The sequence below is a fragment of the Mustela nigripes genome, chromosome 4, assembly GCF_022355385.1.
Source record: "Mustela nigripes isolate SB6536 chromosome 4, MUSNIG.SB6536, whole genome shotgun sequence".
Classification (NCBI taxonomy): Eukaryota; Metazoa; Chordata; class Mammalia; order Carnivora; family Mustelidae; genus Mustela; species Mustela nigripes.
The window spans coordinates 106,850,618-106,873,936 of NC_081560.1; the positions used below are offsets into that span (position 1 = coordinate 106,850,618).

A 23,319-nucleotide genomic window follows, 5' to 3' on the forward strand; every position below is an offset into this window, starting at 1 on the left:
GTGCTGCGGGCTGCGCTGGTGGGGGGCGGCGGGCCGCGGCGCGGGCCCGGGGCCCGGCGCGTGCGGCTGGGAGGCGCTTTGGGGGACGGGCGCGCGGGCGGCGGCCGGGGCCATGGCCGAGGGCGGCGGGGGCGCGCGGAGGAGGGCGCCGGCGCTGCTCGAGGCGGCCCGCGCGCGCTATGAGAGCCTGCACATCTCGGACGACGTATTCGGCGAGTCCGGCCCGGACAGCGGCGGGAACCCCTTCTACAGCACGTCCGCCGCCTCGCGCTCCTCCTCGGCCGCCTCCTCGGACGACGAACACGAGCGCCCCGGCCCCCCGCCGCCTCCAGGCGCCCCCGAAGGGCAGGAGTCCGACGAGGACGAGGCCAGCGCGGGTTGGAGTGCCACGCTGCGGGACCGCCCGCTCCCGCGCTTCGAGGACACCGGGGGTAAGGCGCGGCCTGCGGGGGCGGGGGCGGCCGGGGAGGCGTGAGCGCGGGGCGGGGAGAACTCCAGACGCTCCGCGGACCGGCTGCTCGAGGGCGGCTGTTCGCGTCAGCACACAGATGGGGCCGTGGCAGCGGGGATTTGAAGTGCGAGAATCAATCTGGTTGCGTGGTGGTGGTTGGTGGGGGCCGCTCCGACTTCCCCGCGGATGGAGAGGATGAGGCGGAAGCTGGGGCCGGCACCCTGCCGCTGGCAAGGACCCAGGGGCGGCCTTCCCTCACTTGCTGGGAGTGTCCAACCCAGTCACACCTGTGGGGTTGCTCGTTAGGGGCGCATTTGAGTTAGGTTCGTAAAGCCTGATGCAGCTTGTGTGTGAGTGTGTGTGTCTTGCGGGTCGGGGGTGCGTACATCGGTTTGTGTGGATGGCCCCAGAGCAGCCTTACCCAGGTGCCAGGGGTGGGGCAGCCAGCCTTTGGAGGGAGGCCCAGTGCGAGCTGGGATGTCTTCACTGGCTCGTGTTTTCTCCAGTGAATCTGATCAACTTTGTCCATGCCTTTCAGGATCAGTTGCTCAGAGAAGAGTGAGAGGACCAGTTAGCAGCGTTAAGCTGTCTGCTCTCGCTCCGGAAGGCACTTGTGTGTTCTGCTTACCAACACGATCATGGTCAAGCCCCTGATATCTGGAGGTCGCAGGCCTGCTGGCAGTTGTGGCTGCTTGAAGTCCTCCTTTACTGCCTTCTTTTTGGGAAGGTAGTTCTGACACATCTCTGCTTAGCCTGCAGAAGCTCTGCGGCCTCTGCCCTCTGGGAGAGATGGAGACCAGCCAGCAGTCCCACCTGTCCCCTGATGCTTTCTGTTCCTTGCTCAGCAGCCTACTGCGGCAGGCCCTTGTTTCTGCACACCATTTTCGTGTGTGGAAGAGTGTGCAGCCAGTGTTTTGGAGGACCAGGGAGTGGTCATACTGGACCCAATGCCGCTCTCCCTGTGGCTCTCCATGATTGTTGTTCAACCATAGGAGGGCAGGCCAAAGGGAGCCCTGGCTGGTGCCTGGGTTTGGATCTGGACCTTGTGCTGCAGCCTGCTGGTAGGCTGATTGGGTTGGCTGGACTCTCTCAGCAGGGAGTGGTCTGCAGACCTCCCACAGACAGTCTGCAGTGTGAACACCCTGAGCTACAGCTGGGCTCTAGGGTCTGAGTCAACTGTGCCATGTTTTGGAATGGGTGAATTTAACATATTCTCATTTAGGCTTCAGTTCAGAGTTTGGGAATTTTCAAAGTCACGGCACCCTGCATAATCCTTTTAAAACCCGTACATTTCCCAGAATGTCATAAGGGTTTCCAGCCCCAGATGGCTGTTTTCCATTCAATTAGCTCTTTAAGAATTGTGCGTACCCAGAGCTCTGGTTGGCAGACTTGATGCTGTGAGTGCTGTGATCCAGTTTTTGATCCTGGAACATGAGAGACATGTCCTCTTCTTTCCCTCCCTCTCTGGGGAAAATAGGGGAATCGTGTTAGCTTAAGCCTGGTTATGACTAAGAGCCATGAGTGTTGGTCTGAGAAGGATGAGCGCACCTAAATACATTTTCAAGCAATATTATGTTTCTCAGTAACCTATACTTGGGAGAAATTCTGCATCAGCAATTTAATCTAGCCACTGCAGCACTTAAATGGTCATGAAGTTCAGGATCATTTGTCATTTAGCATCAGGTTCAAATTCTGCTTCCTTCGGATGTGCACTGAGCTCACACCTGGACCCGAGAATCACAGGCAGGCAGGCGCTTTAACCAAAGACATTAGTGGTTATTGGATGGTATTTATACCCAATTTTGTTTTCTGGTTTTGTGTGGAAGCTTGCTTTTAAAATCCAGCCCTAATGAAGAATTTCCTTTTCTCCTTGAAACAGTCTTTCCCTGTGGGAAATTTGGGGTGGTGGCGGAAGGGTGAGGTGGATGGTTTATTAAACATGAGTTCAGATGGCCTGGAACAATGGGATATGATTTATGGGGCCTGGAAATAGATGCCAGGCAGAGAAAACCCTTGTGCCCTGCGGTGGGGGGAGAGAGATTACAGGTTTGGTAAGAGTGAGAGCTGCACCCTGGCCACTCTGAGAGCAGAGAGGCTCAGGCTCTGAGGTTTATTAAAGTGTCAAATATAACCCCACTTTCAAGGAAGGCAGCTTGGGCCCGTCTTCCATCTTTGTTCCCTGGTTCACTGACAGACGTCAGCAGGCCGGTGGGGTAGGAAAGGGGGGTAAACAGGACGGTGGCATCTGGATCTGTGATCAACCCTCGTATAGGAAAATCCGTAGCAGAAATGGCTGTTGCTGCTAGAAGCAGATGAGGAAAGCAAAGGACTTAGGGAACAGGTTTCATGCCTGCTTTCTGCTGCAAAAGTGTGTGTGTGTGTGTGTGTGTGTGTGTGTAGATAAGTGAATGTGTATGTGTGCATCGGTGTCTTACACATAAATATGTATTGCTTGTGCTAGCTTGGGCTGGTTGGGGTTTTTGGTTTTGGTTTTAAATTAGAGATCACAGGTGCTGTCTAGGAGCCCCGCTGATGCCCTAGAGTCCCTGCGCCGGAGAGAGGCATCGGCACTGGGCACCCCTGAGCTTGGATCTGCATCTGGAGTGCACACAGTAGGGAGGCACCTGGTGCCCAGCCGAGGGGAGGAGGGCAGGGAGGCAGAGGTGTTTCTGTGGTTCAGGTTGAGACTAGTCCGCGAGCAGCTCTTCTAGTCTTCCAGTCTTCCCAGATTCTTCCTTCTGTTCTGTCCACGCATTTAGCTTCCTGGATCAGGTGCTCCAGAAGTGCAGCCAGCAGATAGGAGTGGAGGTACCCTCTCCCTCTCCCCCTTCCCTCTCCTCCCTGGGTTCTGGTTGTGCCTGGAGATATGGGCCCCCTTGAGGTGATTTAAATCCAAAGACCATGCTTGCCCGGCTGCCTCTTAAACCCTGTGTGAAGGGAGGGTCAGCCTGGAAGCTGGAGATGCATGCTGGGACCCCAGGGTCCAGAACCTTCTCCTGATCAGACTTACAGCTCTCCCTCTAAAATAACCCCCTCAAGCTGTCAGCCTCGCCTGCCCATTGTGTAAATAACCGACACAGCAGGCAGGCTCACTCCTTGGAAGCAGCTCGAAATTCAGACCTGGCTGCTTTCTGGGCTTCTGCCCTTTTCATGTCTTATTCCAAGCAGTCTTGTGATTTGTTCCCTCTGAGGAGGCAAAGGAACAGGCAGATTCCCAGATGCTCGGGGGCTCCTGTGTGTTTGGCTTTGTCGGTAGTTCCTTTGCCGTGGCTGGCTGGATTCTGAGCTGTTTGCTTTTTCTCTAAGAGGCTGGACATCCTAAGAGTGTTTTCTCTGTGTACCGTGTCAGCAACCCTCAGTAATCATTCAGTAGGGAGGTGTGACCTTGAGAAGCTGAAGGGCTTTGGAAATTAACACGGTTAAATGTTTTATCTTAGGGTTTGTTGTTGGTTTACTCGGCTTAAAGTCTTTTTTGACTGAGAAGTAAGAGGAGAAACATCTTAAAGCTAGAGTTAAATGTATACGCTCATAATGGGTTTGTGAGCTGAGGTACCTGGGCCCTCGTCATTGGTGTCCACGGTGAGCCCCTGCTCCCAGCTTTAGCTCTGTATGGCATTCGGTGGCTCCGGGAGGAGCTGGGCATCTGGGCGAGCGACAGGGTACGCCTTATGCAGTGCTCCCTAATAGTCAGCTACGTGCCCCTACCACACAGAATTCAGAGAAGGGAGCTTCCTGGAGGGAGGTGGTGTTCAGGCTGTGGGCATGACGGTGACCACAACCAGCGGGCCCCAGTCATAGCGTTCCGTTTCATAACCACGCCAAACCTTTGCGAGTACTCTGAGAGAGCCGCGATCACCTCCACTTCACAGAGAAACATGGTTTCGTCTGAGGCGATGAGATTACCTGGGGAAGTGGTAGCCTTCTTTCGAGGGAGACTTGATTAATCAGGGAGGGTCGTGCCTTTTTAGTTTTTTTTTTTTCTTTCTTTACAGCATCTGAAAACTTTTGCTGTCAGAAATATTTTCGTATTTTTACAGGGAATTGCTTGTCACTTTTTCTCAGGGCGTACGCAGTTCAGTGAGATCTAATGCATGTATGGATTTGTGTAACCAATCCACACAGTCGGATAAGAGACAGAAAATCTGGAATGTTATCTCTTTATTTAATCTGTCGCAGCCACTGTGTTGAGCATCAATAGAGCGCTTCTGCAGGCAGCAGGGCTCTGAATCCATAGGGAATCTGGGGATTGTGTGGGGTCTGGTACTCAGTTTGATTTTATTTATTTTATTTTTTTTAAAAGATTTTATTTATTTTATTTGACAGATAGAGATCACAAGTAGGCAGAGAGTCAGGCAGAGAGAGAGGGAGGAGGACGCAGGCTCCCTGCTAAGCAGGGAGCCTGATGCAGGGCTCCATCCCAAGACCCTGGGTTCATGACCTGAGCCGAAGGCAGAGGCTTTAACCTATTGAGCCACCCAGGCGCCCCTGGTACTCAGTTTTAAAGTCGAAAACTCACCTTTATTCTTAAGAAGTGTGATTGTGTATTTTTTTCTTATTAATAAGTAATATATGTACATTTTAGGGAAAAATGGTAAAATTTTAAGAAATCCCATAACCCCTCATGACCTTAGCTAATCATAGTTAATCATATCGAGTATATCCTTCATATATCTTAGGTGACACCTTGTTGGGTGACCTGCTCTTTAATTGTAATTAATATATTGTAGTTGTTTTCCATTTACATTTTTAAATGTCAATTTTAATGAGTCCGCGGTATCACACAGTTTCCTCTGGGTCAGTGTTGTTGCTGCCACCCTCTTGTATTTATTCTGCTGTGGTAAATATTCTTGAAACCTATGTGTGCACATCTGTAGCACAATCCTTAGCAGAAAATGACCAAAGCAGAATTGAATCAAGGACCCACTGTAAGGTTTTTGGTGTCTGTGGTGAAATAGGTCTCCAGAAACATACCTACGATGCTCCTGCCCGCCACGCACCGAAATCCTTAGAAATGCTCGGAGGACCTGCTCTAGTGCGTGATTCCTGCCCGTTGGGGCTCTTAGAGGACCGTTGCCTTTGGTAAAGCTTGCTGAGGTGTAATACACACACACAGCACATAAGTCCTAGCGCGGCACGCTGTGTGTAACTACTACCCAGATGAGGATCAGGAATGTTCTGAGCACCCCAGAGGTTCCCTCCTGCTCCTTCCCACTCAGTCACTCCCTGCCCCCTGCTTCTGTTCCATCACCAGCCATAAAGTTTGCCTTTTACCTTGCTCTGGTGGTTCGGTTCCTCAGGACATCTGTGGATTCCTTCTTGTTGCGTATGTGGCATCTTAAATTTCATATCGGGCGTAGTCTTCCATCACGTAAGTACTGTAGTCAGTTATCTGTTCTCCTGTTAATGGTCTTTTACATGGCATCCAGTTTGGGGCTTCTGAGGATAAGCTGCTTCAGACATTCTCATGTTTTTAATGACAGATACATTTCCCTTGAGCATGTAAACCTAGGAAAAGGTTTGCCAGGTCCTAGATTTGATGTGGGTCTCCCCCTCTGCCCTGTTGACCTCGTGGGCCGGGTGATGTTTTGCTGAGGAGGCCTGTCTTGTGCATGGCCAGATGTTGGCCGCCTCCATTCGGCCTCTCCCCACCGAATGCCCAGTGGCGCCCTTTCCTCCAATTACAACAACCAAACGTTTCTCCAGGCATTGCCATATGGCTGCTGGGGAGCCAAATCACCTCCACCTGCTTAATTTTTTAAAAAAATTTATTTTAAATTTATTTTTTGAAAAGATTTTATTTATTTATTTGAGAGGGAGGGGAGAGGCAGAGGGAGAGGGAGAAGCCAACTCCCTGTTAAGTAGGGAGCCCGGCACAGGGCTGGATCCCAGGACCCCAGGACCCCAGGATCATGACCTGAGCCGAAGGCAGACGCTTCACCGACCGTGCCCCCTGGTGCTCTGAGAACCCCTGCTTCAGTACATGCTGCCACACTGTGTTCCAGTTCATCCAGCCGCCAGCGACGTGCGGGACATGCCATGTGTTAATTCAGCATCATATTGAACCCTGCTGGGATAAAACGATGAGTGAGACCTGTCTCCTGGGGTCCAGCAGGAGAGACAAAGTAAAGACAAGGAGAAAGAGCCTCTGGGAAGCAGTGGGATCAACGTTAACAGGGATTTATATGGAATTCTGGGGAGGGTCACCTGGTCCAGCGGGGTTGGGGAGGAGGTGGCCCCTCTGATGGAGGTGGCCCCCTGAGCTGCTTCTGGAAGCACAGATAAAGATTACTCAGGTGAAGAGGAAGGAACAGGGCATCTCCAACTCGGGCAAAGGCCAGGAGGAGAGAGAAGGTATGCCACTCTGCCCAGGGGCGGACCCACCCTTTTCCTACCCTGAGCATCCCGACCCAAGGCCTTATTTACGAAAATGTCCTGAAATGTGACATGATGTCATCGTTACCACAGCACAAGTAACTGTAGCTGGGATCCAAGGTCCCATGTTCAGGTGCAGATACAGATGTTTCTGGCGTTTCCTGGCGCCCACGGGGAGGGGAATGTGGTCGGCTCGGTGAGATCTACGAACTTAGGATGGAATCTCTGGAGAAGCCCTGAGCTCTGCCCTCGAAAGAAGGAAGAGGGAAAGGGAACAACTCAACTTCTGTTGGCAGGAAGAGGCATGGTGTTGTCTCGGGGTGGGAGGGATGTCGTACTAAAAGGATAACAGGCTCTGAAAACACCCTGTAATGTGACGATGATGTTCCGCCCCGACTGGCACGTGGTGCAGAGAGCCCCTCTCCCCTTTGTGAGTTTCAGAAAAAACTTACTACAAAAGTAGGAACCCCGGGCCATAATTAGCTGTGTGTTTAAAAAGCCACTTTACTCAAAAGTTTAGAACTGCAAATCTTTACACTCTCACTGCGACAGACTCACTCCTTGGCCAGGATATTGGAAACTTGATCTGCTTCCATTTCCAGCTTCTGGTCTGGTGGACACCCCCACCCCATCCCCATTTCTTCTGTGGAAGAGAAGCAATCTTTTACAAATATAGGCTAATCTGATGATTCCCCGCTTAAACCTTCATGTAGCTTCCAGCTGAAACCAAAGGGAATTCCAGAGTCCTTCGCAAGGCCTCCAATGCCGACAGCTGCTCCGCAGCCTTCCTTTCCAGTGTCCCCTGTAGTCCGCTGTCCTGCCGTCTGCACATAATCTATTCATTTCCGCCTTCATGCCTATGGGGCTCATACCTGGAATGTTCTTCATGGCAGGCTCTGCTTGTTAGTTTGGTCTTGATTCAGATGTCACTGCCTTACGCCATCCCTCTTTGCTGCCACATTTGCTAATATGTTTCCCTTGTGGGATGAGATGCTGGATGTCTTGGTCACAGTTAGGACACGGTGAGTCCTCTCTGTTTGTTGAATAAAGGAACTAACAGAAGTCCAGATGAACACACAGCTAGATTGTTAAAAATGAGAATGGAGGGGCACCTGAGTGGCTCAGTTGGTTAAGCCACTGCCTTCGGCTCGGGTCATGATCTCAGGGTCCTGGGATCGAGTCCCACATTGGGCTCTCTGCTCAGCAGGGAGCCTGCTTCCTCCTCTCTCTCTCTGCCTACTTGTGATCTCTCTCTGTCAAATAAATAAATAAAATCTTAAAAAAAAAAAAAAAGAGAATGGAATCAGCACCAATAAGAAATGTCTGCAAGGAGCTAAACGTTTTCTACATCCCAAATAGTGGAAGAGAGGTTGGACCACTCTTGAGGGAACGGATTCCCTACTAGGATGGCAGCGAAGCAAGTCTGGGATGTATTTTACAGGTTTTCTGTCCTGCATAGAAAACTGAACTTGGCCTCGGAGGAACTCTACAACCTTGGGCTTCTGCGGCCTGCCCACTTCCTAAGAGCTAGAGACCCCCAGACAGGAGCCTATTAGAAATCTGAAGGGAAGCCAGCCTCTTGTACACTTTTGTCTGTTTAACAAGTGCTTGTGTGTCCTGTATTATGTGCAGATAGTGTTCTAAGAACTTCATTTTTTGTGTTTTTTTTTTAAAGATTTTATTTATATATTTGAGAGAGAGAGGGCAGGAAGTGAAGAGGGAGGGAGAGGGACATGCAGACTCCTCGCTGAGCAAGGAGCCTGACACGGCCCTATCCCAGGACCCTGAGCTCGTGACCTGAGCTGAAGTCAGATGCTTACCCACTGAGCCACCCAGGTGCCTCTAAACACTTTGTAACGTGTGTGCTCCTCAAAACAATCTTGTGAGGTATTATTATCCTCATTTTTAGTATAAGGAAACTGAGTCACCGATTGGTCAAGTCATCTCGGGTGAAAGAGCTCCTTTGATTAGGGGTCGAAGAAACCCCATCCTTACAGTGTGAATGTGGAACACAGTATATCTGGTCAGATCTTCTAATTAATGGTATTTCCCTTGTGAGGGGCCCTTGAAGGCCAGTGTCATTCTCCAGATCTTTCTAACCTGCTGCCTCTCTTCCTGGTGGCGGTACCTCGTTACTCAGCACCCTTTGTAGTGAGACCGGGCAGCTGCCTGGATTAAGGGCGGTGGAAAATGAGCCCAAGGGTGGACTCCACTCTCAGGCCTGGACACGGGGAAGCCCCTCGGAGCCACACGTCAGGGATGTTGGGGGCCGGCAGGCAAAAGGACCTCGTATCGAAATCACCATTTGGAGAAAAGCTGCTCCGGCATCAGCCACAGCTCTCAGGGATTAAATGCTTGTCGGCCAGAAATGAACTCCTTCCCGGGTTGGTTCATGGTACGCTTGGTGGGGGGTGTTAGAGGAGCCACGTTTGCAGGCACAGATGCTGAAGAAAAGCGGATTCCTCGGGGGAAGTGGATTCAGAGCAGTAGGGCCCACGCGGCATTGCTGCGTGGGGACTCCTGAGGGGCTACGAGGGAAGACAACTCAGAGGATACAAATCGATTCGCTGTCTCCTCGCTGCGATGTTCCCACGGTGATTTTGGGAGCAGCCAGGGAAGGGTGCCGGGAAGCCACGTGCATCCGGCGCTCTGGAGATGGGTGCTGAACCGCACGTCGGTGGTTTGAGGCTGTAGACAGTTCGGAAGGGGCTAGGGGGTCAGTTTATGGCTGGAGAGGACCTGGGGCAGGAGGCCTGCGCTGTGCGTGGGCTCACCCTGTGACTTTGCACCAAGGGGCTCTTTCCCAGGGTTCTGAGGGTCAGGAAAGATGTGCAGGGAAGCCCAGAGCTGCTGGCTCATTCTGGGGAGCTTTATCTTTCTTCCTTTAAACTCCCTCTGTCCCGTGTGGCCAAAATGCACATGATGGCTTTTGTGCTACTTAGGTGATTTTCAGACCTTTTCAGCAACCAGGAACCTTAAAGAGGGCAAACCCAGGGCACCTATATGAGGCAGGGGAAAGCAGGTGCTGTCTTTGAAGCTGGGAATGTTAGGGCCCCAAGCCCCCACCCCACCCCAGGGTGCTTCCACACCCCATCCCGCTTCCCGGCAGCCCCTCAGTTCCTCATACTCTAATGTGAAGGACCTTTGGCTGGGACCTGGGTCAGGAGAGGGGAGAGGCCTCTGAGAGGCACCCAATCCTTTCCGAGATGGTGAAGAGGACATTGATATGTCAATGAAATTCTGATGTTTCAAAGCCACCCAAAAGTGTCTATGGCAAAAGTGATTAAAAGTTGTATTATTTTGGGGCTTCCTGAGTGCCTCAGTTGGTTAAGCATCTGCCTTCGGTTCAGGTCATGGTCTCAGGGTCCTGGGATCGAGCCCCAAATCGGGCTCCCTGCTCAGTGGGAGAGTCTGCTTGTCCCTTTGCTTATGTACTCTCTCTCAAAAAAATCACACTTGTTTTTAGTTTTAAAGATTTTTATTTTATTATTTTGGATGGAACTGGAATGGGAGGACACCTGTTTCCTTCTTTAGGAAACTGTTACAAAAAGAAGATCAGGAATTGCGAGAAAGGATGATTTTCTAGGAAGAAAAAATATAAATAAGTGTAATTGTATAAAAGTGGTGAGAATCTTGCTTATAGATGTTCCTCCTGCATTTTGGAAAGTTGGAGAATCCGTAATACCTTCAATTAAAGTTTTCCTGAGAATCCCCAGCTGACTTTGGGGGTGGGGGGCATTGTCCTATGTGAAGATTCTGAGCTTCTGTGAGTGAGCAGACCTCCACTCCAGAGTGACATAAAAAGCAATCTGCACCTCCTTCCTGATTTGTCTGTAATGAAACTTGCTTTCCTCAGGTCACAGCATTCAAGGCAAATAAATATGTTCCCTTTCGCTGGCTCTTACTCATACGTCAGCAAGATTTCCCATGTGCTTTCCTTGGCTGGCTGGGAAACTGGACCACAATTTATGGCATCTTAGGGGACAGTTGCGTAGAATTCCAGTGGGAACCTGGAACAGAACCTAATTGGAGATTAGAGACCATTGCGGTGTGAAGCTTTTCTTTGAGATCGAAAGAGGTGCATGTTAGCAAATATTAGCAAGTGTAAGTTCACACTGTCTATTGAAAATTTATAGACTCATTATGGTCAAGAAGGCTGGAAGATAAGTAGATTTTGGGAAAGATGCAGGTAAATTCAGGGAGGTGGCAAATTACCCCAGGGAAAGTAGAATGGCTAAAGAGTATGGCCCAAACTTTTAAAAAAGATTTTATTCATTTATCTGACACACAGAGAGCCAGAAAGCACAAGTGGGGGGAATGGCAGAGGGAGAAGGAGAAGCAGGCTCCCTGCTGAGCAGGGAGGCAGGTGTGTGGGACTCCATCCCAGGACCCTGGGATCATGACCTGAGCTGAAGCCAGACGCTTAACTGACTGAGCCACCCAGGTGCCCCCTGGCCCCAACTTCCAAAGATGGTTTATGAAACCTTCTGGGAAGGAATGAAGACCAGCAACTGTCCTTGATTCTGTTTCTCAGGAAGGCATTGTGATGTGGTGCCCAGGACATTGGAGACAGACACATGCTCAGTGCCCTTCCGGCTCTGCCGCTAAAGCAACACCTTCCAGAGGGCAGTGAAGGCACCGGGTGGCATCACACAGGGTCAGACCCGGGAGGCACTCAGCCATGTAGCCCTTCCACCATCCTGCTGGGTTTGGAAGAGCGCTATCAATGTCCCTGCTGCCAAAGGACCATCTAGAGCGACGTGTCCCATGGGGCACGCCGGCATTCCTTCACCCCTTCAGGTTATTGGCAGCAAGGCTGGAAATTTTTGAAATTGCCTAGGAAAATGATAGCAAACGGCTCCAAAAAGGAGTTTCAGAACGCAGACTTCATACTATGTTTTGAGTACATTTCATTCATTTGGCAGATACTGACAGGGTGCTTATGTGCCAGGTGCTGCTGCATTAGAAACGGACTTGAGAAGTTAACAAGAGGGGGCTCTGGCCCTCAGCCAGCACAGAGTGGATCAATGGATGCAGGTGACCAACAGAGCACTGTGACGTGGAGTACTAGGTGCTATCCTAAGAAGGGTGTGCTAGGAGCTGAGGGAACACTCGGGGGGGGGGGGGGGGCACCAACACTCGGGGAAACATGATGGATGCAGATGGCTCCAGGGGAAACCAGAGAACTGCTCAGATTCCTGCTTCTTAACAGCTCCAAGTGCCTGCCGCTTCAGAGACAGAGTGGGGGCTGGGCGAGCAGGGAGCTGGGGTGGGCGCAGCGATGCCTGATTTCCGACCTCCAGCCCCTGCGCTGTTTGTTTCACTTGTCCCTTGAGGAGTACAATGACATAGTATTTCACCAACGGAGGATCTACCCCTGCATGCTGGTACTGGGAAAGCACACGAGGGCTGCGGAGCTGAAAGCAAGAGTTGGTAGTTCCAGTAATGTGTGCAGGGTTTTAAAAACTATACACGGGGAAATATCCAGTCTTATTTGCATGTGTTTGTATCATGCACAATTTTTAACTGCAATCCTCCTTTTACCTTCTTCCCTGTTGTTAAGACTCTCCTCTCCTCACCGCTGCCTTTGTCCCTATAATACCTGTTGACAGCCTGGTGCTCATCCATGAGCTCATTCGCCTGTATCCATGCACGTATGGGGCTCTGTTGCTGTTTAACATATATGGGCTCATTTTATCTACCTCTTGATCTAGTGCTTCCCGGTTAATAATCCCTCCTGCATAATGTCCTTCTGTTTTTATCTTCATTTTTATAAAGAATGGCTGCTCACCTTTTATCAGGTGCCTTTATTTTTTTATCAAATGCATTTATTGCTATGGTCCTAGAGTTTTTTCACAGTTAATTTATTGAGGAGGTAAATCATATTGATTTTCTGGTCTGGAGCTCCCTTTATTTTCCTGGAATAAATCCAAGCTGGTCTCAGGATATAGTCCTTTGATAGATGCCTGACTTCTGTTATTTGCTAACATTAGTTCAGTTTCTGTTAGCTAATCTGTCCTAAGCCAGATTTGTTAATAGCTTCCCCTCTCCTCCCTCTCAGGTTTGGGTATTAAAATTGTGCTCAGCTTCATCAAGTGAATTGACTTATTATTGTTTAATTGCCTGTTGCCATTTAACAGTAGAATGACAGTTATCCAGCTGCAAACCTGTCTGGTCTTGGAACTCATCTTCTGAATTTTCCATTCTTGAATCATTTTGATGATTTTGTTTTCCTAGGAATCATCATTTCTTCTAGGTTATCAAATTGATTAGTATAAAGTGCCTTGCAGTTTAGTGATTCTTTTATATTATGCATTTGCTTTTATATCTCTGTTCCCAACCCTTATCTGTTTTGCACTCTCTCTCTCTCTCTGTCCCCTCCTCCCTGAAACCCCCCTCTCCCCATCCCCCTCCCCTCTCTCCCCACCTCCTCCCACACCCCATCTTCCCCCTCTCTTATCCTTAATAGGGCATGTGAAGTTTTTTTTTATTATTATTTCATTAGTCTTTCGTAGAAACAACTTTGAGTTTATTTGCCCCTCATATTTTTTTATTAGTTTAAAAATTTATCTTTATTATAATTACTTCCTTTCTTTTGATTTATTGAGCTGCCCTTTTCTGATGGATTTAAATGAGTACAGTTTCTTTTATTCAAAAAATGTTTTAAATTGAAGACATTTGACACTAAAATCTCCTTAGAGTATAACTTCTGGTGTCTTCTGTAAGTTTTGGTATGAAATAGTCTCCTTTCCATTGCTTTCATGATTTTCTTCAGTCGTCTTATGATTTCTTCTTTGACTGAAGACTGTATTTCTTAACTTGTATGTAGTTTCAATTTTTTGTTACCAGGTTATCTTAATTCTGATTCTACTGGATTGTGATCAAAGAACTGTTCTTTAAATCTTTAATTTGGAAGGCTTGTAAAGGTTTCCTTTGTTGCCTAGTATGCAATTAGTCTTTACAAATATGGCTTTTATTAGGTGTAAGAAAGAAATGTTTTCCGAGGGAAATAAGGATGTCTATTTTCTTTTTTTTTTTTTAAAGATTTTATTTATTTATTTGAGAAAGAGACAATGAGAGAGAGCATGAGTGAGGAGAAGGTCAGAGGGAGAAGCAGACTCCCCGTGGAGCTGGGAGCCCAATGTGGGACTCAATCTGGGAGCTCTGGGATCATGACCTGAGCGGAAGGCAGCCGTCCAACCAACTGAGCCACCCAGGCATCCCGAACTTTATCATTTTAATGCTTACATTTATGTTTTTGATGCATTTTGGGTTATTTTCTCTGTATGGTGTGAGGCAGGGCTCCTGTTTCATTATTTGCATGTGGCTGTTTGGGAGTAAAATACTGTTCTTACCCCATTGAATTGTTTGGCACCCTTGTCAAACATCAGTTGACTGTAATTTATTTTCCTTTTTTTTTTTTTTTTTTCCCTTTGAGGCATTTCACATGCACGTGTATATTATATTTCCAGGAAAAAGGAATCCCAGGATTTTCCCTCCTGCCTGGCTTCTTCCTTCTTCATGGTGCATGATGACAGAGGAATTTTTCCGTGCAGTGAAACCAAACTAAAGGGATGGGAACAGGCTATTCTGCCACTTTTCTAGATCTTTCAGTTATACATCAAGTCTGGGGCTTGTCATGCCACACTTGTTTAACTTGCCCGTGAGGTTCACAGCAGTTTTCCCAGCTCTGTGGTCATCAATAATTTCAAATTTGCCAATGTACTCATGTTTCATCATCACAGTGAGGAAACGGGACGATGACTTTGGTGCAGGGCCTCCTAAGAACCTGGCCTTCGCCTCCCCTTTCAGCAGTGTTAATGTTCTTGAGGGCATCTGTGGGACATTTGTTCACACTGTTACTGCGGCACAGAAAGATGGCAGAAAAAGCTGTTTCCCCTTTTATTAATGTTTGGTCTTTTTCTCCTTCCCTTTCTCATAACCGAATGCGTATTTCCCCTCCGTCATTTTGAAAACAGCATACTGTTCTCCAGCTGTTTTCCCCAGAACGAGACCTTGTGTATCAAGAATCCTTATTTCATGGTTATTATACACAATCTTAAAGATTTATGACTATCCTCTTATTTTACACATGCATACACATGAAGCACTAAATATGGATTTTATCTGAATGGCTAAATGTTGGCCAAGACAGAAGCCAGTTGTAGTGGGAACTTCTAGGATAAAGATATAGTCTGAAGTTTTTGTGCTTTAAAAAAAGCCTTCATATTTTATTAAAAATTTTAGGTGTCCGAATTCAAAAGGTTGACAATACAGTACAAGAATAATAATAATAATAATATAATATATCTTCTAATAATAATAATATAATAATAATTTCTCCTGCTGCACAGTCACTGCTGCACACTAGTAAAATGAGATGTTTCTTTTCTTTTCTTTTTTCTTTTTTAAAGATTTTATTTATTTTCTCCTGCTGCACAGTCACTGCTGCACACTAGTAAAATGAGATGTTTCTTATCTTTTCTTTTTTTCTTTTTTAAAGATTTTATTTATTTTATTTATTTGACAGACAGAGATCACAAGTAGGCAGAGAGGCAGGCAGAGAGAGAAGGAGGGAAGTGGGCTCCCCGCTGAGCAGAGAGCCCGACGTGGGGCTCGATCCCAAGAGCCTGAGATGACCAAAGGCAGAAGCCTAACCCACTGAGCCAACCAGGCGGCCCGAGATGTTTATTTTCATTTGGGATTATGGAGGGGCAAGGTGTTTTTGGCTCTCCTGCTGAAGTAGGGACTCCTGTCAGTATTGTCTCCACCTTTTTCCCTAATAGTAGCTCTGGAAGATGAAGACGTCCCTCCATCTCCCAGACATGAGGGTTTGACCAGGACATGGGATGGTATAAGCTCATTGACATAGTCTCATGAACTAAGCCCTGGTTTATTGGTCACAGTCGTTCTCCCAGTATTTTCAGGAGTAAACTTCAGGTGTTGCCCTTACTCTAATTTTTCTTTCTGAGATTTCTGACTGCAATTGCTACTTCCTGCAGTCACTCAAGGAGAAACGAGGCACGTGGCAGCGCAACAGTGTGTTTTTCTTTCAAGATGACAGAATCACTCTTGATTTATGCACGCATCTCGGAGTTTCATATACGAACATGGATTTTGGTGTCTACCCTGAGGAGGTGATACATACGGTGTGAGGCACACTTGTATTGTCATGACACGTCACCTGGGTTACACAGAACTTTCTGGGCCCAGCAGAAAGGCAGAAACCCGGGTGAATTCCTCATTGTTCCAGCAGGCTGTCAGCCCTCAAAGGCCTTCTGGATGTGTTTGTGCATTGCAGTGTCTGCTGTGTAAGATACAGAAAGAGCACAGTAGTTCAGGGGGGAAATATTTAGGAACACATTTTCCAGGAGGAACCAGGATTCAGTTTGGATGACTCTTGACCATTTTTCTTCTTCTGACGACTGAAAGTGGTAGTTAGTCTACAGTCATGGTTTTAACATGCATTTTGAATGTAACGTTAGTTGTTTTCATTGACATAAAACTGTAAGAATTGTCTTCCTAAAGGGCATTCGTGTAAGGCCCATTATTTTCCAGCTTGATTAATGAAAACAAATTTTTTCTGTAATGCTTTCTTCCTACTCTGTATTAGTTTTCAGGGCTGGATTGAAAGTGATTTATTGTGGATGGTCTTATATCTGCTCGAGGAATTTTTTTCTGTTCCTGGGTTTTTAAGGTGGCAGAGTTGACTTTCTGGTTTTAATTCATCTTTACTAGATGAAGAATTCACAAATAGGACCTTTTCTTGAAATATTCATAGCCTGGGGGTGCCTGGGTGGCTCATTCAGTTAAGCGTCTGCCTTTGGCTCAGGTCATGACTGCAGGGTGCTGGAATCGAGCCCCGCATTGCACTGGGATCTCTGCTCAGTGGGGAGTGTACTTCTCCTGATCTCTTAGTGTTTCTCACCTCTCTCAATCAAATAAATTTTAAAAATCTTTAAAAAAATAAACATAGCCTGAATTAAGTGACTAAAACATTAAATTCTTTAGGGCTATTTGCTTTAGTATGATGAAGGTTAACACATGAAGTAATTCTATAAAGATTATAATTATGATATCATCCAACCTCTATTATTTTGCCTTATATCATTACTTAAATTTTCTGTCAGTTCTAACTTCTGACGTTTTAGTTATAATAAGTCTTGGCATGGATCTCTTTGGGGTTCATCTTTTTTGTATTCTTCAGTTTGTGACTTCTATTTAGTACTTTTTAGTACTTTGAGTACTTTTTTCTATTTGGTACTTTTTCCAGTCTCCTTATTGAAGTTCTCCCTGTGTTCATCCTTTTCTCCCCCCCCCCTTTTTTTTAAAGACTTATTTATTTAAGAGACAGAACGTGAGTTGAGTGCAAGTTGAGGGGCAGAGGGAGAGGGAGAGAAGCAGACCCCTTGCCGAGCTCAGGGCTCGATCTCGACCCTGAGATAACAACTTGAGTTGAAATCAAGAGTTGGGCATTTAACCGACTGAGCCACCTAGGCTCGTGTTCATCCATTCTTCTGAGTTCAGTGAGTGTCTTTATGACCGTTACTTTGAACTCTTTATCAGGTATATTACTCATCTTGGTTTTATTAAGGTTTTTTCTTCTTGTTTTTTGTTTGGAACGTATCCCTCTGTTTCCTCATTGCTTGGCTGTTTTTATGTCTTAGGCAGAGCAGTTCCACTCCTAGTCTTTACGGAGCGTAGTGTAGGGGATGGATCTGGTGGGTCAGCTTTGCCCTGGCCCTTGCTTGTCTAGTGAACCTTTGTGATGGCTAAAGCAGTCTGTTTCTTGTACTTGATAGGTCTCAGTTGTTGGGCATGTGCCAGGACCTGCCAGTGATCCAAAGCTCTAGGGGGTGGGGGATCTCAGTCGGCTCCTGGTTTCAGACTGATTAGAAACCTCACCCCATGGCTCCTAAGATAAGGAGATACAGACAGTCCCATGAGGCTGCAGTTGTGAACCCTGCTGGCTTCCAGACTAGGCAGCCCAGAGGTTTACAGAAGCAGGAGCTTCTCCCCAAGGAGTGAGGGGTTTGATCCCTTTTGGACCTGCAAACAGACCCTGGGCAGCAGGTACAAAAATTAGGGCTCCAGATGAATGTATCCACTCCTCTCGGGGAGGTACTGGTGAGCTACAGCAGGACCTATGGAGCATGCAGATGGTGTGTCCCTGAGAACACCTTCAGAGCCTCAAGACATGTGGAAAATCTGAAGCCTGCCTCTCAGGCTGAAGCTCTAGGACAAGTGAAGAGGCTTTTTTTCCCCCACAGGAAATCTGGGTGTGCGTTCAGTTGGTTGTCTGTGCAGTGCCCTGGGGTTGGCAGCCAGCCAAGAGCTGTCTCTCTGATTGTTCCAGTTGGGTGGGAGTCAGGAAGAAAAACCCCCACTGGGGCATCAAGGAGAGTCCCCTGTGTGGTCCATGCTTGCTCACTGGCTTTAGTGAAGCAGCTGGAGAACACAGGGCTGGGCACACCCCCAACTTTGGCGGGCAGGGGAGATTGCAAGGACTACATACACCTGCCTGCACTAGCAGCGCTAACAAGGTAGAAGAAGAGGGCAGACACGCTGCCCACCAGTGCCACCATCCAGGAGAGAGTTCCAACGGGACCTTGCCTCTCTGGCCGACTCTTGATTAGCAGACATCTTTTTCACAGGGCACCGGGGTGGCTCAGCTGGGCATCTGACTCTTGATTTCTGGGCATCTGACTCTTGATTTCTGCTCAGGTCGTGATCTCAGGGCTGTGGGATCGAGGCCCGCATCAGGCTCCGTGCTCAGCATAGAGCTGCTTTTGCTCTGGTCCCCAGTATGAGTGAGTGTGTGCCCAAGCCCTTCAAGAGTGCAGCCTCCGTTCTTACAGCCTTCAGGGTCTCCTAGACTTAAGCCTTGCCGGTTTTCAAAACCAGGCAATTTGGGGACTTATCTCTCTGGTGCAGGTTGGGATGTTTGCTATGGGGCACACCCCCCGGCCCCCCAGGGAGAAGCTCCCACTTTATGAGAGCCCTCCTGATTGTGGGTTACTGTCCTGGTGGGGTTTTGGGTAAGACCATGCCTCCGCCTCTCCTGCCCACCTCCATGTGGCCTTTTCTCCTCTGTTGCGGGAGAGCTGTTTGGCTAGTTTTCAAGTCTTTTCAAAGGGAGCTTTTTTATACCCAGCTGTATAATCCAGCTGATCCTCCTCCGAGGGGAGGATCCGTGGGAAGAGGGGACTTCACAGTCCTCCTATGCTTACGTCCTGGACTGCGAACAACTATCAGTTCTATATAATTTTTTTTTTTTTAAGATTGTATTTATTTATTTGACAGAGATTACAAGTAGGTAGAGAGAGAGGAAGCAGGGTCCCCGCTGAGCAGAGAACCTGACATGGGGCTTGATCCCAGGACTCTGGGATCAAGACCCAAGCAGAAGGCAGAGGCCTTAACCCACTGAGCCACCCAGGTGCCCCCAACCATCAGTTCTAAAAGGAAAGATATTCTTTCTAAAGTTATCTGGACAGCATACTCTTAATATTTGTAATATTTGGATTCACCTCATTCTGTTTCTCTCTCTCTCTCTTTTAAAGATTTTATTTTATTTGTTTGACAGAGAGAGACACAAGCGAGAGAGGGAACACAAGCAAGGGTAATGGGAGAGGGAGAAGCAGACTCCCTGCCAAGCAGGGAGCCTGATGCGGGACTTGATCCCAGGACCCTGGGTTCATGACATGAGCTGAAGGCAGATGCCAAGCGATTGAGCCCCCCAGGCACCCCAAGGCCCATTATTCAAACTTTTCAACAAGGACTTGGTCTGGTAGTTGCTTGGATGAATATGAGAAGCCATTGAGGGCAGAAGTTGCCCCAGAGAACCTCATTCTCAAATACCAGGTTCAGTGACCATGTAAGCAGAGGCTTGAAGCTGCCATTGGCAGGGGTGGTATACTTTCTAAGTTGACTGAATATTACATAATTGAGACATATTAAAATGTTGCTGCTGTGATCACAAAAGGCTTTGGGTTTGGTCTTTTAGGTTAGCTTGACCTATTTTCCTCACTTTCTTTTTTTTTTTTTTTTTTTTTTTTTTTTTTTTTTTTTTTTTAATTTTTTTTTTTTTTTTTTTACAGAGAGAAATCACAAGCAGGCAGAGAGGCAGGCAGAGAGAGAGGAGGAAGCAGGCTCCCTGCTGAGCAGAGAGCCCGATGCGGGCCTCGATCCCAGGACCCTGAGATCATGACCTGAGCCGAAGGCAGCGGCCTAACCCACTGAGCCACCCAGGCACCCTATTTTCCTCACTTTCTACCTGGAGATTAAAAGACTAGATTCTCAGAGCCAACAGGAGGCGGGCATGGTTTCCTGGTGCGGGCTCAGCCGGGCTCCGAGACCTTTGCCCAGGCCATGTCAGCATCCTCCAAAGAGCTCAGCCAGCGCCAGATCTGAGGGAACCTGGACCATTCCTGATATAATGTTGGGTTAAGTTTGAGACTGTTAAAGAATAAGAGACTTCTGAGTCAAAATTCCCGAGTCTCCTTTGAGTCCAGCCAAATCGTGGAATTCTCCAACTTTCCCGTCTCTACTGATTTTGCTTGGCAAAGTAACCTAACCTGAGCCTCAGTTTTCTAATCTGGAAAATGGGGGAATAGTAGCTACCTTACTGCCTTTTTGGGAAGGGATCACGTGTCTGTAAAGCATGTGTAGCGTCAAGCCCACAGAAAATCCTCTGTGAACACGCATCCCTTTCCTGCCCCTCTGTCTGCTGCTTGAACCCTTCCTGGCTTTTCTTAGGGGTAAACAGTTATTGTGGGGCTTGCTTGGTCAGTGAGCGGCCGAGGCTCCCTCCCTTTGCGGTGATTACTGACGTGTGTACGTGGATCACTCAGAGTCAATCCTCAGGGAATCTGTTGCTCATGAGGTTTGGTTATAGAATATGATGAGTAATGGTTGGCATTAGTCATTTCTTTTTTTCCAGGGAAGACTGGGGATATCTGAGAAATGAGAGGTTTTAGCTGAACCCAAAGGCAGTTCCCCCCAATCAGCAATCAGCCATCGCTCCTGGCAGGGGCTTCTGGGTTGGGGGCCTGCTGTCTTAGAAGGTGAGACAGTTTGGGAGCCCCTGGACCCCCCACCCCCACTCTCTCTCACTACATTCCTGTCCAGGTCACCTCCTGTCTTGCCGGGGGCTGGCAGGTGTTAGCGCTGTGTGGCGGGGGGTGGGGCGGGGGCAGTGGACGGGTGGGCCCCACACAGGCCCGTGCACGGCGGAGGGATGAAGGGGGATGCCAGGGACTAGCAGCGAGAGCAAATGTGGCTGGAGGCCCAAGGTCTCTAGTTTGGGAGATGCCGGGCAGCAGAAATCCCGCTGGGGACAGTCAGGAGTTCCCCGTGAGGAGAGCCCCGGGTGTCAGTAGCAGTCACCCAGCCTGTCTGCATGCTGAGCCCTGGGCTGCCCCCTCATGCCCCCCGAGGGGCTGTGAGCGTCGCCATGTCTGACGTGCGTTGTCTGCCTCCCACGGTGGGTGAGGGTTGGAGTTGACCCACGAGGATGCTCACTACCTGGGGGGGGGGCCTGTGACCCCCAGGGGCTCCTGCGACTCAGGAGCCAAGGCCAACGTCCTTTCCTCAGACCATACAACCTGTCCCTGTGTGACTATCTGCAGGGAGCTGTCCCTCCTGGGAGATGCCAGGAGTCTTTGGGTGGGAGGGACAGAGCACTGTAGGGGACAGTGGTCTTCCAGTGTAGACAGTCTTGAAAAGTCGCCGGTGCCCCACTGGCTCTGTCAGAAGCCCGACCCTGGGCCCTCGTAGCCCAGGGACCTTTCTGAGCCCATTTTCTCATAAAGCGGAGAATATCAAGCAGACTCAGAGGATGTTGGGAGAATGAACGTGTATAAAGTCTCTTGCATAGTGCCTGGCACAGACGAGGTCCTCAGTGAGGGCTGGCGCTTGCCCTCTTACTGGTGTTCTGTAGCCACACAGTGGACAGTGAACCAAACAAGTATTCATTGAGCGTGTCCTCATGCAGGTACATCAGTGGACAAAGCCAATTCTTGTCTCTAGAGGGGGAAGCAGAGAAGCAACCACTGGGACAGACAGATGGCCCATCAGAATGGAGGTGTTTCAGAGGGAAGGAACAGCAGACAGGACGGGGGGCTTGGGAATGATGGACCAGGGAAGGGGCTCAATTGTGGAATTAAATAGAGCAAACAAGATAGGCCCCATTGGGAAGATAAGATCTGAGCGAAGCTTTCGGGATGCGAGGGAGTTGGCCAAGTGCATACCTGAGAAGTGGGTCTTCCTCCCATCCAGGTGGGCGAGTGGCTAGAGCATGAGGCCCACGTGGAAGTGTGCTAGGAGGGCAGGTGCCAGGGGGGCAGGTTGCTGGGGAGGTAGTGAGGGAGGAGGAGGACTCGAGAGTAAAGGGTGGAGGTGGCTCGTGGGAAGCCTTCTAGGGCGTCTTAAGGACGTGGCTCTTTTCTTGGTGTCGGAGCCTGTGGAGTGCTCCTAAGAAAGGATGGTGTGGCCCAGTGTAACTCTGGAAGAGCTACTCTGAGCACAGGATTGAGATCGGAGCATGGGGTGGATGGGGGGGGGGGGGCGGGCCCGGCAGGGGGCCCTGCCACGGTCGGACGGGGGGGGGGGGGGGGGGGGGGGGGGGGGGGGGGGGCGGACGGAGGGGGGGGGGGGGGCGGGCGGGGGGGGGGGGGGGGAGAGGACGCTGCGAGGTGTGCAGATCCAAGGCGTGTGTTGGACCTAGGCCCAGCCGGGTACATGCAGGGACTGGCCGATTCGACCTCGGGAACCGAGCATTGGAGGAATCCCCGCCAGTGCTGAGAGGAAGTAGGCATCGTTTTGCTAGAAGTTTACATTCAGTAGTGAGTAAAGGTGCCCTCAGCAGTGTCTTCCTGACCCCGTGCAGTCACGTCCACTGCCTCCTGAGATGATCATCACCAGCGACGGCGACAGCGGTACTGACGACAGCTGTCCGAGCACCAGTGCAGAAGCCCGTTGTGGCTGAGATCCTTGGTGTCAAAGAGGTGGGCCTAACCTCCCTCCCCTCTAAGGGGAGCACATGCTGAAGTTGCTGGACCCATGGGAGGGGTTAGCTCTGCAGAAGGACCCTCCTGAGAAGAAGGGCTCCCCTGGGCATCTTCTGCTCACTGAGTAGTTAGCTCCCTGAGGAGATACCAGGTGGGCATCAGCACGACGGGGAGGGATTTTTGGGGGGGACTAGGTTCACCAGATAGAATATAGGATGCTAATTCATTGTGAATTTCAGATAATAAATGTGTCAGTGGGCCTGTCCGTATGAAAACCTGTTGTTATTTATTGGAAATTCACATGGAGTTGGCATCCAGTATTACATCTCACTAAATCTGGCCACCCTCTCTTGGCGTGTTCTTGCTAATTGATGGGCTGCCCCTGAGACTGAGTCTGCCACCTTAGTAACCTGCCAGGGTTGCCAAGTAACTGGACTTGACTTTGAGAGAACCATTTAATCTTGTGGGGAGAAGGTTCTGCTGGGTTCC

At 49.2% G+C, this 23,319-nt stretch overlaps 1 protein-coding gene and 1 pseudogene across 1 annotated transcript in view; one reads left to right on the forward strand and one right to left on the reverse strand.

Annotated features, from left to right (window-relative positions):
• The first annotated feature begins 82 nt into the window (after nt 1–82).
• PGBD5 (piggyBac transposable element derived 5) overlaps nt 83–23,319 on the forward strand; it is a 93,261-nt gene continuing 70,024 nt past the window's right edge. Inside the window, exon 1 of the mRNA XM_059397250.1 lies at nt 83–431. Coding sequence (XP_059253233.1) covers nt 113–431 — 319 coding nt within the window. The 5' untranslated portion in view covers nt 83–112. The remainder of the gene's footprint in view (nt 432–23,319) is intronic.
• Nucleotides 14,267–17,733, reverse strand: LOC132015400 (small ribosomal subunit protein uS8-like; annotated as a pseudogene).